The 14,826-nt window shown below is 37.0% G+C and overlaps 2 protein-coding genes across 3 annotated transcripts in view; one reads left to right on the forward strand and one right to left on the reverse strand.

Annotated features, from left to right (window-relative positions):
- Positions 1–183: 183 nt before the first annotated feature.
- On the reverse strand, positions 184–14,632 carry rcan1b (regulator of calcineurin 1b). Of its 2 annotated transcripts, none has more exons than XM_051119731.1 (4): positions 14,279–14,632; positions 4,299–4,472; positions 3,178–3,337; positions 184–2,172 (listed from the first exon to the last, which is right to left on the reverse strand). In XM_051119731.1, the coding sequence occupies exons 1-4, from the start codon at positions 14,396–14,398 to the stop codon at positions 2,000–2,002; spliced, it is 627 nt and encodes a 208-aa protein (XP_050975688.1). In that variant the 5' UTR covers positions 14,399–14,632; the 3' UTR covers positions 184–1,999. The 2 variants fall into 2 exon arrangements, with proteins under 2 accessions (XP_050975688.1, XP_050975696.1); XM_051119739.1 differs by lacking the exon at positions 14,279–14,632 and adding an exon at positions 5,651–5,895.
- Positions 14,633–14,826, forward strand: part of LOC127171126 (chloride intracellular channel protein 4) — a 13,786-nt gene continuing 13,592 nt past the window's right edge. The window contains exon 1 of the mRNA XM_051119589.1: positions 14,633–14,730. Coding sequence (XP_050975546.1) covers positions 14,684–14,730 — 47 coding nt within the window. The 5' untranslated portion in view covers positions 14,633–14,683. The remainder of the gene's footprint in view (positions 14,731–14,826) is intronic.

Genomic DNA, 14,826 nt, shown 5'->3' on the forward strand with positions numbered 1-14,826 from the left:
GCTTAAAGAAATGAGAAATTACATTTACCAATCAACAATTGCATTGAATTTGCAAACTCAATTTAATTGGTCTTTTTGTTTTGAGTCTTAAGACAAATGATCAACTCAGCTGTGTTTAGATGAATTTTGTTCTTGTGTTTGTCAAAGATTGTTTCATATGACATGAATAAACACTAGATTCAGTTCTTTGGTCAAGATAGTTTTATTAAAGGTAGGTTAATGCTTCCTCACTCCACATTCTTACTACCTAATGAATAAGATTGTTGTTGTTGATAGAAATCCTCAAGCTTTGTCAAGATATTGGCTACATTCAAATACATCAAATATACACAGTATGTTATAGTTGCTCAAAATCACTGGTTGACGGTAGAACGTCTCCTACAGTAATGGAAAAAAGGACAACATCTCCAAAGACAGTAGAGCACAACAGAGCGGTTCATTTAACAAGTCACAGAGCGCAACAGTGGACGTCTGACAGAGAAATCACATTCATTTTCTCCATATCGATAGATTAAGGTTGTTAAGAGAACATATGTGCTTCTGTGGATTTGTTTTTATTTTTTAAATAATTTAGTTTAATTGCTGATTTCTGCACTGGATGCACAAAGATTCACCAATCAGAAAAGTCGCTGTTAATATGGAAATGGGAATCATAATAAAACAGGTTAAAAGTGACCATTCACTCCAATAATGACTTTTATTTTAGATTTTTCCAATGCAAAATTTCACTTTTAATTTAATGTTACTTGTAATTTCTTTGAAACTGTGAAATTTCCAAATATGCAAAAAAAATGTATCAGTCAATAGTGTTATTTTTTATTTTATTGATACATGCAGCCAATTATTATAGTCAATATTTGTATTTTATTTTATACATACAGCCAATTATATAACTGTAAAATTTTTCAAAGATGTAAATAAAACAACAATTGAGTACATATTACTCATTATAAGAAAAACATTCCAAAATGACAGTGGAAAAAGGTCTATTTTATGTTAGTTTTTCTACTAAAAATTCACATTTAATTCAGTTATGTGCTGTTTCTTTGTAATTGTTTTTGCAATTTATATAGTCAATATTGTTTTATTTAATTTTTAATTAATTTAATTTAGTTTTTTTGTTTTAATCAGCCAACTATAAATAATTTCACTGTAAATAATTTTACAAGTATTTTTGTTTTGAGCACATTTTACAAAAAATGTCAATACTTTTGTTTTGTTTATACATATAGCCAATTATTTATAATCAGCATTTTATTTTATATTAATGTAACAATATGTGTAACAATTTAAGTACACGGTTTAGTACAAATGTCTTTTTTATCCAATTTTGAAATACTTTTCCTGCAACAAATCTAATGTTGTGATTGATGGAGAAAATGAACAGGACAAATACTTGCGTTACCAAGGCAGAAAAAGTCGGCGGTCACAGTTGCGCTCGATATACAAAGACAAGTACTTCATGTTGTTGTCAGTTTACCACATTATAAGGCTCTATTTTTAAAGTGCATAATACTTGGAGGAGCTCGTGAAGAACTTCAGCAACAATAATGACTTTTCAAAGACTGTACGAGTGCTTAACTGACTAAACGTAGAGACGATACATGATAATGACGATGAGTACATGTTAGTGGCCTCAAACGATACACACTTCAGACAGAACGTTCGGTTCGTTTGTGCTACACCAAAACTCCCTCAGATATTTTCCGTCGCTCTTCTCTCGGATTATTAAAATACACAGTTGTGACGTCAAGCAAATAATGACATTCGTAAGATGAGAGAAACTCTCCCAAGTCCTCAAAGTCCCTGACTCCATCAGAGATGGATGTTAAGAAATGAAACGCGAGATTATGAGGATGGTCGACTCCCCTCGCTAACTAGGAAGAGGATTTGAGGCTCGCCGGCCTCCCCGGTGGCGAGGATGACGAACTGCATGACCGCATGCTTCCTAGTTATTCCAGTGTTGGTCGCGAAGATGAAACGGCCCAGAATTACCCGCTCACTGGTTGACGGACGGGACGTAGTCCGGGCGACGGGTCTGGATGATCTTGGGACGCGCGCGCTTGCCGCCCTCTGCTGTCTCGTCCTCGCCTTCGGAGCTGTCGTCCTCGCACACGTGTACGATCACACTGGGCGTGTTGGTGGTTCCACTGTGGAGCTCGTACTGCTCTCCTAAAAATACGTAAAAAAAAAAAAAAAACATCAATTATTTCACCAAATAATATTGTACAGACTTACACAGAACAGAAAAAATGCTGCTTTTATTTGATTAATAATTGCAGTAAAAACAGTAATGTTGTGAAATAATATTTCAATTTAAAATACCTATTTTCTATTTGAATATATTTTAAAATGTTATTTATTTCTGTGACATAAAGCCGAATTTTCTGCATCAAGGTCACATGATCCTTCAGAAATCATTCTAATATGCTGATTTGCTGCTCAAGAAACATTTCTGATTATTATCAATGTTGAGAACAGTTGCTGCCCAATATTTTTTTGTGGAAATTGTGTGGAGTGGAGTTTTTCTATATATATATATATTTTTTTTATTATTAATACTTTTATTCAGCAAGGATGCATTAAGTGACATTAAAACATTCATAATGTTACAAAAGATTTCTATTTTACACAAATGCTGTTTCTTTTAACTTTCTGTTCATCAAACAACCCTGAAAAATAAAATGTATGAATATAAAATATTGGGCAGCACAAGTGTTTGCAACATCGATAATAATCAGAAATGTTTCTTAACTGGCAAATCAGCATATTAGAATGATTTCTGAAGGATCATGTGACACTGAAGAATGGAGTAATGATGCTGAAAATTCAGCTTTGATCACAGGAATAAATTACATTTTTACATGTATTCACATTGAAAACATCTATTTTAAATTGTAATAATATTTCATTATTTTTACTGTATCTTTAATAAATGCAGCTCGCTGAGCAGAAGAGACTTCTTTCAAAAACATCTTAATTATTCCAAACTTTTGGTCATCTTTAAGTCTGTATTTTTGATCAATTCAATGCATCCTTCCTCAATAAAAATATTAATTTCCTTAAAAAAATCTTACAGACCGTATATACAGCATATGTTGTTGATACATATAGTTCGGCACTCAGAAAGGTTTTAGTCTCAAGGTCTACCATGGAAATGGGGTAAATAGGTTATACCTGGTCCTAGTTTAGATACGGCACACAGCAGGTCGTAGTTGATGACGGGCGTAGCATCCTGCGACTGTGCCCAGCCTACAGGGGGCGACGCTGGAGGAGAGATGAGGAACTGCTTCTCCGGTTTTGGAGGCTCAAGACGAGGACTGCCGATATGTACTGACTGTACGAGAGAAGAGAAAGAAATGGAGAAAATAATAATCAGAAAGAGACAAAAACATTTGCATTTACATTTCAGATGCTTTTATCCAAAGCGACTCACATGCATTAATGAAAATCCAAAAATAAAAATTCAGGCCATCAAGATGTAGATGAGTTTGTTTCTTCATCAGATTTAGAGAAATGTGTCATTGCATCACTTGCTCACCATTGGATCCTCTGCAGTAAATGGGTGCCGTCAGAATGAGAGTCCAAACAGCTGATAAAACCATCACAATAATTCACTACTAAGTAATCCACACCACTCCAGTCCAACAGTTAACATCTTGAGAAGACAAAATCTGAAACAAATCTATTATTAAGATGTTTTTAACTATAATAAGTCTATAATCTATAATAACGCTTCATCTAGTGAAAAAATCCATCTCCTGTTGTCTCCCACATTAAAATCCACATTTTGGTTTAGAGCTGATTTTGACTGTTTTGGCTTGTAAATAGTGCTTGATCTGTGCAGATTTCGCTTCTGATTCAGATCAGACCACTTTTTTTACTGGAGGAAGCGTTATTATAGACCATGGACTTGTATTTTAGTTCAAAATGTAAGCTTTTGTCTTCTCAAGATGTTAACTGATGGACTGGAGTGAATACTTGTGGATTACTGTGATGTTTTTATCAGCAGTTTGGACTCTCATTCTGACGGCACCCATTCACTGCAGAGGATCCGTTAGTGAGCAAGTGATGCAATGCTACATTTTTCCAAATCTGATGAAGAAACAATCTCATTTACATCTTAAATGGCATTTCAGCAAATTTTCATTTTTGGGTAAACGATTCCTTTAAGATGCAAGACCACGAATCTTTGTTCATATAACAATATAATTAATAAAACGCTCTCATCACTAAACAAAAAGTACCATGCCAATGTTTAGAGCACCTTGTGATACCTCCTTGTGAGGGTTATTTACCTGAGCAAAATACAAACGCATCTCCTTTCCATTGAAGTCGCTCTTATGAAGCTTGACTCGGGCCTCGGCTGCCGCCAACGCATCGGTGAAGTTGATGCGAACCCGTCTGAAGCTTTTGAAGAACTGAAATGACGTGCCTGGATCAAACGCACGGAACAAAGCCTCAAACTGCTCCTGATGATGCAAAAAGAGGAAAAACATCTCAAATAACTGGACGGAGATGAAACTAGATGATCACACTCACACTCGATGGAGAAAAATAGAAAACAGCACAATTCCCTCCACGAAAAACATATTACAAGAGGGTTGCGAACATCATGAAAAACAAACAACCTACGCGTCTCAGTCATGAAATTGAGTGGAACGAAAATCATTTGTAAAACCGTTCTTGCACAGATTGAACTGAGATTGTGTAGACTGTGGTTTTATGAACAAACAGAAAAAAAATCCTGCTGAAAAAGAAAAACAGCCTTAATGTATACTTATATATACACATTTTAGCCACTTTAGGTTGGTTTAAGCTATTTTTCTTCAGCAGGACACTGCTGTAGCATGCAATAAATCCAATATTTATCAAGACAGCAACATTTCTGTCATCTCACTAAATATTGAATTTCTTGCTAGCTACAGCAGTTTGTGGGTTTTTCTTTTTCTTTCTTGGAAGAAGTCTCTTCTGCTCACCAAGCCTCCATTAATTTGATCAAAACTACTGTAAAATTGTAAAATATTATTAGAATTTAAAATAGCTGTTATCTATGTGAATATAAAGCAAAGTGTAATTTATTTCTGTGTTTAAAGCTGAATTTTCAGCATCATTACTCATCTTCAGTGTCACACGATCTTTCAGAAATCATTCTAACATGCTGATTTGCTGCTTAAGATATTTCTGATTATAATCAATGTTGAAAACAGTTGTTGCTTCACAATTTTGTGGAAACTGCTGCATTTTATTTTTCAGGACTCTTTGATGAACAGAAAATTGAACAGAACAGCATTTATTTGAAATAGAATCTTTTGTAAAATTATAAATGTTTTCACTTTTGATCAAACTCAAAAACACAAATCAGCCGAATAAACATGTAAACAAGCATTCTGTTTGTAAAGCTTCAAGCCTTTAATCCTTTTCTTGAAGACAGTCTCTATAGCAAAACAGGAGAGCTGGAAAAGGAAGTACTGAAGATCAGCAGACCATGACCAGATTAGTTTAACGAAAGAAGCCAAATCTTTAAGCTTATAGAAGACCAAACGCGAAAGCAAAAAAACGATGCACCAGATCATCACCAGAACCTGAAAGAGAAATGCATCCGAATGACAATAAACATTTGACTTCACTCACTAACCATCAGTCTTACCCGAATCTGTGGCCGACCGAATATCTCATGGTCCACCGGTGTGGCCACCAGGCAGAAGTTATTGCACTTTGTAGTCTTAAGATGCATAATTCAGTTTTAGAATAAGAATAAGAGACTCTGCAATGAAGCCTGTGCAAATTACATGCGATTCCTCCTTGGCACGTGCCAGCAGAAGTTTCTAGCGTGCGATCAGCAGTGCTGTGAGGTCACGGCTTTACTCGCAGGTTTATCTGCTGCTGCTTATAGTAGAGCTGATAGTGTTGAGCACCGCCTACCTCCCTCTCTCTCTTTACCTTCCTAACCTTCAGCCCCTCCCTTCATTTCACTCTCTCTCTCTTGTTGTGTCTGACTGTCTCTCACTCTTCATTGCTGACTAATCCTAATGAGGAACTGGAAACTCATGACATCATTCAGCTGTGGGCCACGGTCCAACATCCTCATCGCTCCCTTCAGCATGTTTCCACAAGGCCTTGGCAATCCTATTGTCTCTCACTTTTCCATCTATATGTCATTGAAACACTTTCTAACATCATTAAATTCCATTATTTGACAATGTGACATTACTAACGCACACAGTTTCACCTGTCTTTGTTTTCTCTGATTTTACTTCCTGCCAAAAAGCAGGAACTGCACCTGATACCAAAACTATTTCACAATAATCAGACTACTAAAGCAAGGATTCCCATGCTGTTTTGTTAATTTAATAGAAAAACACTGTAAAAACACAGGTGACTGTTTAAGTAAGCTTGCCACACATGGTGTGGTTTATGCATGTGAATTACTGTATAATTTACAGTAAAAGATCACTTCCAAAAAATGGTAAGAACATCACCATATACAAAAAAAAAAAAAATTATATATATATATATATATATATATATATATATATGTAATTTTACTGTAAAATACTGTCAATACTTTGGGTGAGTGAATTACCATTTAAATTACAGTGGAAAAACACCTAAAGCACATTCAAAATAAGAAATAAAATAAATAGTACAACTTTATCACCTTATTATATGTAAGTTTACTGTAAAATAATGTACATTTGTGGGTTTTGCAAATGAATTAGAATTCAATTCACAGTGAAAGGACATTCCCAGAAAATTATATCAATTTAAAAATTGTTAAAACCTTGGTAATTAGTTAACTAAGTTAATTTAACTAAGTAACTTTATCTTTAACTTTATGTCGATAAACTGTAAATCACTTAACATTGCATTATATGTAATTTTACTGTAAAATAATGGAAATCCATGGAGTTTGCAAGTGAATTACAGTTGAATTTACAGTAAAAACAGTAAAAGGACATTTCCAGAAAATCATAAAACTTTTTGAAACCTGTTAATTAGTTAACCATAAATAACCTAACCATACGGTTTAACATTGCATGCAACTGTACTGTAAAATACCATCAAATTTATGGTTTTTCCAAGTGAACTGCCATATAATTTAGAGTAACAAACAGTAAAAGAACCTTCCCAGATATTGTTAAAAACTTGTTAACAACCAGTTAATTGTTTAACTGCTAGTAAACCATATATAGTGAAAAACAGTTGTCAAATGTATGTTTTGTTTTGTTTTTTGCAAGTGAATTACCATATAATTTATATATAAAAGAACATTCCCAGAACAGACATAACACATATTATTATTTTATTTTTATTTTATTTAAATACTTCTGTTTCTTTTTTCTTTTTTTAATCAGTTCTATTTTCTGTTATCTAGTTGCTTTATACTGCATTATTTTGGTGTCATGCATGTTATCCTGAATGGCTTTATGCTAGTTATCAATATTGGTTATCAACCGATTTGGTAGTTATTAATAGTATTATTAACAGTGCACACTTTTCTCCAATTAAAATCATTTTGAACAATATGCCAATGATTAATTATGTAAACTGGTTTATTAAACTGAACTGAGAATATTTCATTCACAAATCAGACATCACTACGGCTTGTCAACAACTTTTACTTTGTGCAATTTCTAGAGCATTAAATATTTTAGAACAACTAAACTTAACATTTTCCATAACTTTTCCAGGTATGGACAACACCGTTTTACAATTCACAGCCATTTCTCTGTTTTCTGTGAGCGTGGGAACCATTTACACCAAACGGCAACAAAAAACAAGCTGACTGTTTGAACTCACTGCTGTTTGTGTTTGAATATGTTGATGGTAAAGACTGCTTGGTTAGAAAGTAACCTGTGAGTCTTGTTTAAAGATTACACTGATCAGCGGTTTGTGCATTCGCTGTGAAAGGAGGGCGCATCTCTGACTCAATGGAAAAATGGAAATATGAAACCGAAATAAGGTGATGGAAAAAATGCAAAGGGAAGCAGACAGTAGATGAGTGTTATGCAAAGACCAGTGGAGGTGAGACAGCGGATAGTTGTGCTGATATGTGAGCGGTGGTACACATAAGCCCTCAAATGATATTTATATCCAGCTGCACAGAAGAGTGTGATGATGGAACATATGAGCCATTTACATATTATCTACAGTAGATCCATTAAAGTAAACTGACATTTGAGCTACTTCAAATGGCAGGGCTTTAAATAACATAATAATAAAGCAGTGGCAAATTGATACACATTTATTACTGTGTATTCTGATTCTGTTTGTAATACCTGTGCAATGCTTCTTCCCATATGAATTCATTTGTCTTTGATTATGTATTTATTATAGCATATTTACATGTTATTTAAACTGCACAGCAAACACCCAGCATATCCGAGTTACTTCACAGCAACATCCTAGCAACCACACAGCAAGACTTTAGCAACCACTCAGTACACCCCATTAACTGCACTGCAATACCCTAATAACCACACAGAATATGCAGCAACACTTTAGCATCCATTCAAAACACTCTAGCAGCCATATAGCAACCTCCTAGCAATGACTCAGAACAACTTAGAACAGTATAGTAACCACTCAGAGCAACCTAGCAACTGTCTAGCAACCACCAAGAACAGCCCAGTAACCACATAGCAACATCCTAGCAAACTCCTGGCAACTAAGTAACTGCATAGCAACACCCTAGCAACTATGTAGCAACACTATATCTAGCAAACATCCAAAACGCCCCAGCAACTGTACAGCAAAACCCTACCTCCTAAAACCATCCAGAACAACTTTGCAACAGCATAGCACCCATCCAGAGCAACCTAGCAACTGCCTAGCAACCATCCGTAATGCCCTAACAACCACATAGCAAACTCCTAGCAAACACCCAAAGTAGCTGCACTCCAACACCCTATCAACCACACCAAATATCCTAGCAACCACATAGCAACACTCTATCAATGTCTAGCAAACACCCAAAACAACAACTGTACAGCAACACTCTATAGCAACCACTCACAACACCTTAGCAACCGCATAGCAACCATCCAGAGCGATCTAACAACTGTCTAGTAAAAACCACCCTAAACACTCTAGCAAGCACGTAGCAACATCCTAGCAACCAACCAGAACACCCAAGTAACTGCATAGCAACACCTGGGCAACCACATAAAATCCCCTAGCAACCACACAGTGACACTCTATCCAACAGTCACCCAAAACACCCCAGCAACTGTACAGCAACACACCACCTCCTAAAACCACCCAGAGCAACTTAGCAACAGCACAGCACCCGTCCTGAGAAACCTACCAACTGCCTAGCAGCCATCCAGAACACCCTAACAACCACATAGCAAACTCCTAGCAACCACCCAAAGTAGCTGCACTCCAACACCCTATTAACCACACAAAATACCCTAGCAACCACACAGCAACACTCCAAAAATGTCTACCAAACACCCCAGCAACTGTACAGCAACACTCTAGAAATCACTCACAACACCTTAACAACCGCATGGCAACCATCCAGAGCAATCTAACAAATGCCTAGTGAAAAACACCTTAAACACTCTAGCAAGCACATAGCAACATCCTAGCAACCACCCAGAACACCCAAGTAACTGCATAGCAAAACCTGAGCAACTATATTAAATATCCTAGTAACCACATAGCAACACTCTATCAAGTCACCCAAAACACCCCAGCAACTGTATACCAACACTCTAGCAGCCACCTAGCAACTGCCTAGTAACTACATAGCAACATCCTAGCAGCCACAAAGAATACCCTAGCAACCACCCAGAACACCTTAGCAACTGCATAGCAACCATCCTGAGCTATCAAGCAGCTGCCTAGTAACAATAACCCAGAACACCATAGCAAGCACACAGCAACACCCTAGCAATCTCATGGAAACTACTCAGAACACCTTAGTAACTGCATAGCAACACCCTAGCACAGCCTAGTAAGTGCCTAGCAACCATCCAAAACACCAATACAACCACACGGCAACACCCTAACACCCAGAACACCTTAAAAACCACGTAGCAACATCCTAGCAACCTGCCAGAACACCGAAATAAAAAACGCATGGCAACACCCTTGCAACAGCCTACTAAGTCCCTAGCAAACATCCAAAACACCATTGCAACCACATAGCAACAGCTTAGTAACCTCCTAACACTTACCCAAACACCTTAGCAAACACACAGCAACACCCTAGCAACCACCTAAAATACCCTAGCAACGACATAGTAACACCCCGTCTATCTGCCCCGACAAGCTTTTTATCTAATGTTTACTTTACGCTGTAAAGGTGGCACAGAAGCACTTCTTAAGTGGCATTTAGGCGGTTTTAGACAGACTGTTTATTACTGCTCAGAGTAGGCATAAATGCATTTAGATTTTTACAAAAACGATATACGTTGCTACTAGGGGCTACTATTCAGTCTGGCTGTGCATCTTTACACTGAATTTTGAGCAGGCACAGAGCAGCCTTAGCCGGCTATGTAAAGATGCCTAGTTGTAATATGTGTATAATGTCCAAGTCATTCATAATGTATACCCTCCATTATCCTGTATTTACTGTACTAAGGGCGCAAATACATTTTGTGTACTGATACATGCTGATACATCCACTTCTAATGCATCAAAAGCTTAAAATGTATTTCATGTCATCTGCCCTGCGGCACATAGTGTGAGCTACCATCTGTGCATTAGCTTCAAACTCACATCAAACATAGTCACCTGCTATGAAAGCAGAACCAAGAGGTTTTTAGGGTGTTTGCGGTGGAGGAACTGATGTAGAGCGCTCATGCATACGGGACAGTGTCAATCCCAGGACAAAAGCCGAGTCACATGTGCGCTCAGCCATAATGCAGGACAGCTTAAACATTTCCTCATGCTGAATGGTACTGGTACAGTATTCTCATTTCCACTGTGTTTTGCTGGCTCTTTAATAATGATTAAAATGAGGATTTGGGTGAGGTGGAGTGGTCAAACATCAGCCAGGCAGACATTTCCTCTAGAGACACAAAAACAAGTGAAGCTTTACCTTTCCAGACAAGCTGGTGGAATAAAGTGACCTGAAATGTCTAATACTTAACCATAACACATGGCATCCAAAAGTTTGAGGTCATTAAGATTTTTTTTTAAAGCAAGGATACATTAAATTGTTCAAAAGTGACAGTTAAGATATATAGTGTTACAAAAGTGAACTTTCCATTCATCAAAGAATCATGAAAAATAAAATGCATCGCAGTTTCCACAAAAATATGAGGCAGCACAACCGTTTTCAACATTGATAATAATGAGAAATGTTTCTTGAGCAGCAAATCAGCACATCATAATGATTTCTAAAGGATCATGTGACACTGAAGACTGGCGTAATGAAGCTAAAAATTCAGCTTACTTTAAAGGAATAAATTACATTTTACTATTTATTCATATAGAAAAACAGCTGTTTGACATTATAATAATATTTCACAATTTTACTGTATTTTTTTTAATCAAATTAATGCAGCCTTTGAGAGTATGGTATATTTAAAAAAAAATAATAGACTCATTCGTGGTGTAGGTTGCTCAGTCATCGGTCTCTTTGAACAAGAGATAGTTCACACAAAAATGTCATCAATTACTCATTGTCATGTCAAAATCATTATTTTCTCTTGTGCAGAACACAAAAGAAATACATCGAACGTGGCAACGCAATGCTCAAATTATTTAATTTAAAAGTAAATAAAGGCCTAAACTGTATTCCGTTCATAATACAAAGTTGGATGGTTTAATTTCACGCTATATTTATGTCCTTCTTTTGTGCTCTGTTGAACAGAGAAAGCCATACGAGTTTGGAAAGAAATGGCAATTTTCATTTCTGAATGAACCATCCTTTTAAGGGAAGGCCTACAAGATAGAGAACAACCATTCAGCATGTTACGTACACACAAATATTCACAACCTGGTTTCTTTTAATCAATTCATGACATCATTTAAATGACTCACAATTTAGTCACTCTACTTCACAGACAAAAACTATTCAATTTTTAAACAGTATCAGAGATAATGAATGATGCTAAAATTAAAGGTAACATAGAAATATCAATCTCTCCATATAAAGACTTCACCTTTACATCAGATTTGTGCAGTGTTCTGTCTTATGGAAAAGCACAGCTTGTTTATTTATAATTTAGTAAACCTGACAGACACCTGGCCTTCTTAGCTAACACATTTTCCATTGTTTTATGGGATAGTTTTAAATTCCACACTTAATCCAAGTTCCTGCTAAAAATAGACCTCTTTGGAAATGGCGATATTACATAATAAGCCTGATTTTAAACAATACTAGGATGAAAGTCATGCAAGACAGAAAAACTCATGTTTCATAAGTGGCTTCAGCAGATAAATATGGGCCAGGACAGCGATCGACCTTTGACCTCAGTGTCAGCGGAAAAACGCAAAGCAACAAATGCTCTTCTTTTCCATGAGAGCAGCTGAGGTCAAGGATATTTCTAGGAGTTTGGTTCCTCACTGAACGTCCTTTTGTAGCAGTAAAGCAGGTGTGGAGCTAAAATAAGCCACGGCTTTGTGGAAGCTTCAAACACCCTCACCAAAGAGAGACCCCGATGGGTCATAGTCATATTATTAGAATGGAAAATGAGATAGAAGATGGAAAATGGAAAATGGACCATGTTGGGTTAACGAATCACAGCACTAAGAAAAACACCAGCTGAGATTCTGAGTCAAGCATCACGATAACTACTGCTCAAACATAGTATTAAACTTAAATTGTGCAATGGTGATGCCTCAGGTCTCCTCTTGTTGAGAAAAAGTGTGCCGTTCGTTTTTCAATGAAACAGGTGAGGTCAAACAGAACTTTAGCATTACATCACTTGCTCTGCAGTGAATGGGTGCTGTCAGAATGAGAGTCCAAACAGCTGATAAAGACATCACAATCCACATCACTCCAGTCCATCAATTAACATCTTGGGAAGCCTAAAGCTGCATGTTTGTAAGAAACAGATCAATCATTAAGACGTTTTTAACATCAAACCATTGTTTCTGTCTAAAATATGAGTCCTTAATCCATAATAATACTTCTTTCAGTGCTTGATCTGTGCAGATTTCTCTCCTGATTTAGACCTGGGCTGCGTTTCCCAAAAGCATTGTAAGCTTAAGTAAATCGTACACCCATTGAAAAAAATGGAGCTACGATCAACTTAAGCTTACGATGCTTTTGGAAAACACAGCCCAGACTACTTTTTCACTGCAGGAAGAATTTTTTTCTCAGGTTTTGTCCAGAAGCAACAAATTAAAGTTAAAAGCATCCTAATATTGGTTTTGTGTCTCTAAAATGCACTGCTTTTGGCTTCTCAAGACATTCATTGATGGACTGGAGTGGTGTGGATTATTGTGATGTTTTTATCAGCTGTTTGGACTTTCATTTTGACAGCACCCATTCACTGCAGAGGATCCATTGGTGCTACATTTCTCCAAATCTGATAAAGAAACAAACTCATCTACATATACAATTTTAGCAAATTTTCATTGTGAACTATTCCTTTAAGCATTTTCTTGAAAACCATATTAAAAACATAACAATATACGCCATATGTCAAAATGAATTTGGTATGGCTGACACAGTGGCACATGAGACTGGCTCATTTTGGTTTGTTTAGTATATGAGGCAAATATGTATTGTGAGGTAGCAAGATCTACAAATACCACCAAGACAAGTGAAATCACAATGCCTTTGTATGTTTACTAATAAATATGTGATGCATGCCATGAGACCTGAAGCTTTTCAGATTTGTAATGTTTCTGCTGGACACATACTTCAAATGAACATATGCAGATTTACAAAAAAAAAACCTACTGTCCAAACTAATGTCATTTCAAAAATCCCACGGTTGTACCATAATACATTGTTCAAATTTTTTTTTGGTGCATTTACATTTTATTACTGTTGAGCATATGCAGCTAGCATTTGTCAGGGTACAGTGTTCAAAAACAGGCTGTACCATGTCCATGAAAACAAGACATCACCAAGGAGCATGTAAAAATGGTATTACGTGTCTATAAACATGGTACTACCATGACACATACAAAACAGCACTTTTTGTAGAGTAAATGAAATGACTCATTTTAAAATGGTAAAGAACAATAGTTTAGTTCTTGTCCTACATGGCTTTGATGGAAAACACTTGCTTCCGCAAGATCGAGTCTCACTGTTGCGGTAAAGAGGGAAATAATCAGGGTAAAATCAGAGCGAGTGCACGCCTACCTTTAACTGCTGCTCATTAAAAACCTCTTCGGCCACTTTACACGCGATGAGCGCGTTGGGCTGGTCGTTGAGCTGGACTTCAGAAGTCGCCGCCCCTCCGCCGCTCTCTGACTGCTGCATGGCAACAGATGTAACCGCGGCGTTCGGTGCCTTTGATCTCAACTGCGGTGCCTTTGATCTCAAACGTCTCGGCGCTCAGCTCATGGCGTCATGCTCGGCTTGCTTTCTGCAAAAGCAGCGTCCCCGAACCTTCGAGCTGACACACGCTACTGTTCATGCGATGCTAGCGCACATGAAAGGTGCTGCATAGTGTTACTAGTATACCCGTGATGTATTCCTGAAACGAAAATGACGTCTACACTTGCGACAGACTGCACTGGGGGCCAAAACAGCTGATATGACGTCATGGTTTCCGCTTACGCACGAGCGCTGTGCATGAAGCATTGGTTGATGTAAGTGTTCGTTGTGAAAATGATACAGATTGTACAAAATGTAACAAAAGCGTAGAAGGCACCGGAAGACATGGTTAGGTTTGTGCAAAGTGTGCA

This window comes from Labeo rohita, chromosome 1 (genome assembly GCF_022985175.1).
Source record: "Labeo rohita strain BAU-BD-2019 chromosome 1, IGBB_LRoh.1.0, whole genome shotgun sequence".
Lineage (NCBI taxonomy): Eukaryota > Metazoa > Chordata > Actinopteri > Cypriniformes > Cyprinidae > Labeo > Labeo rohita.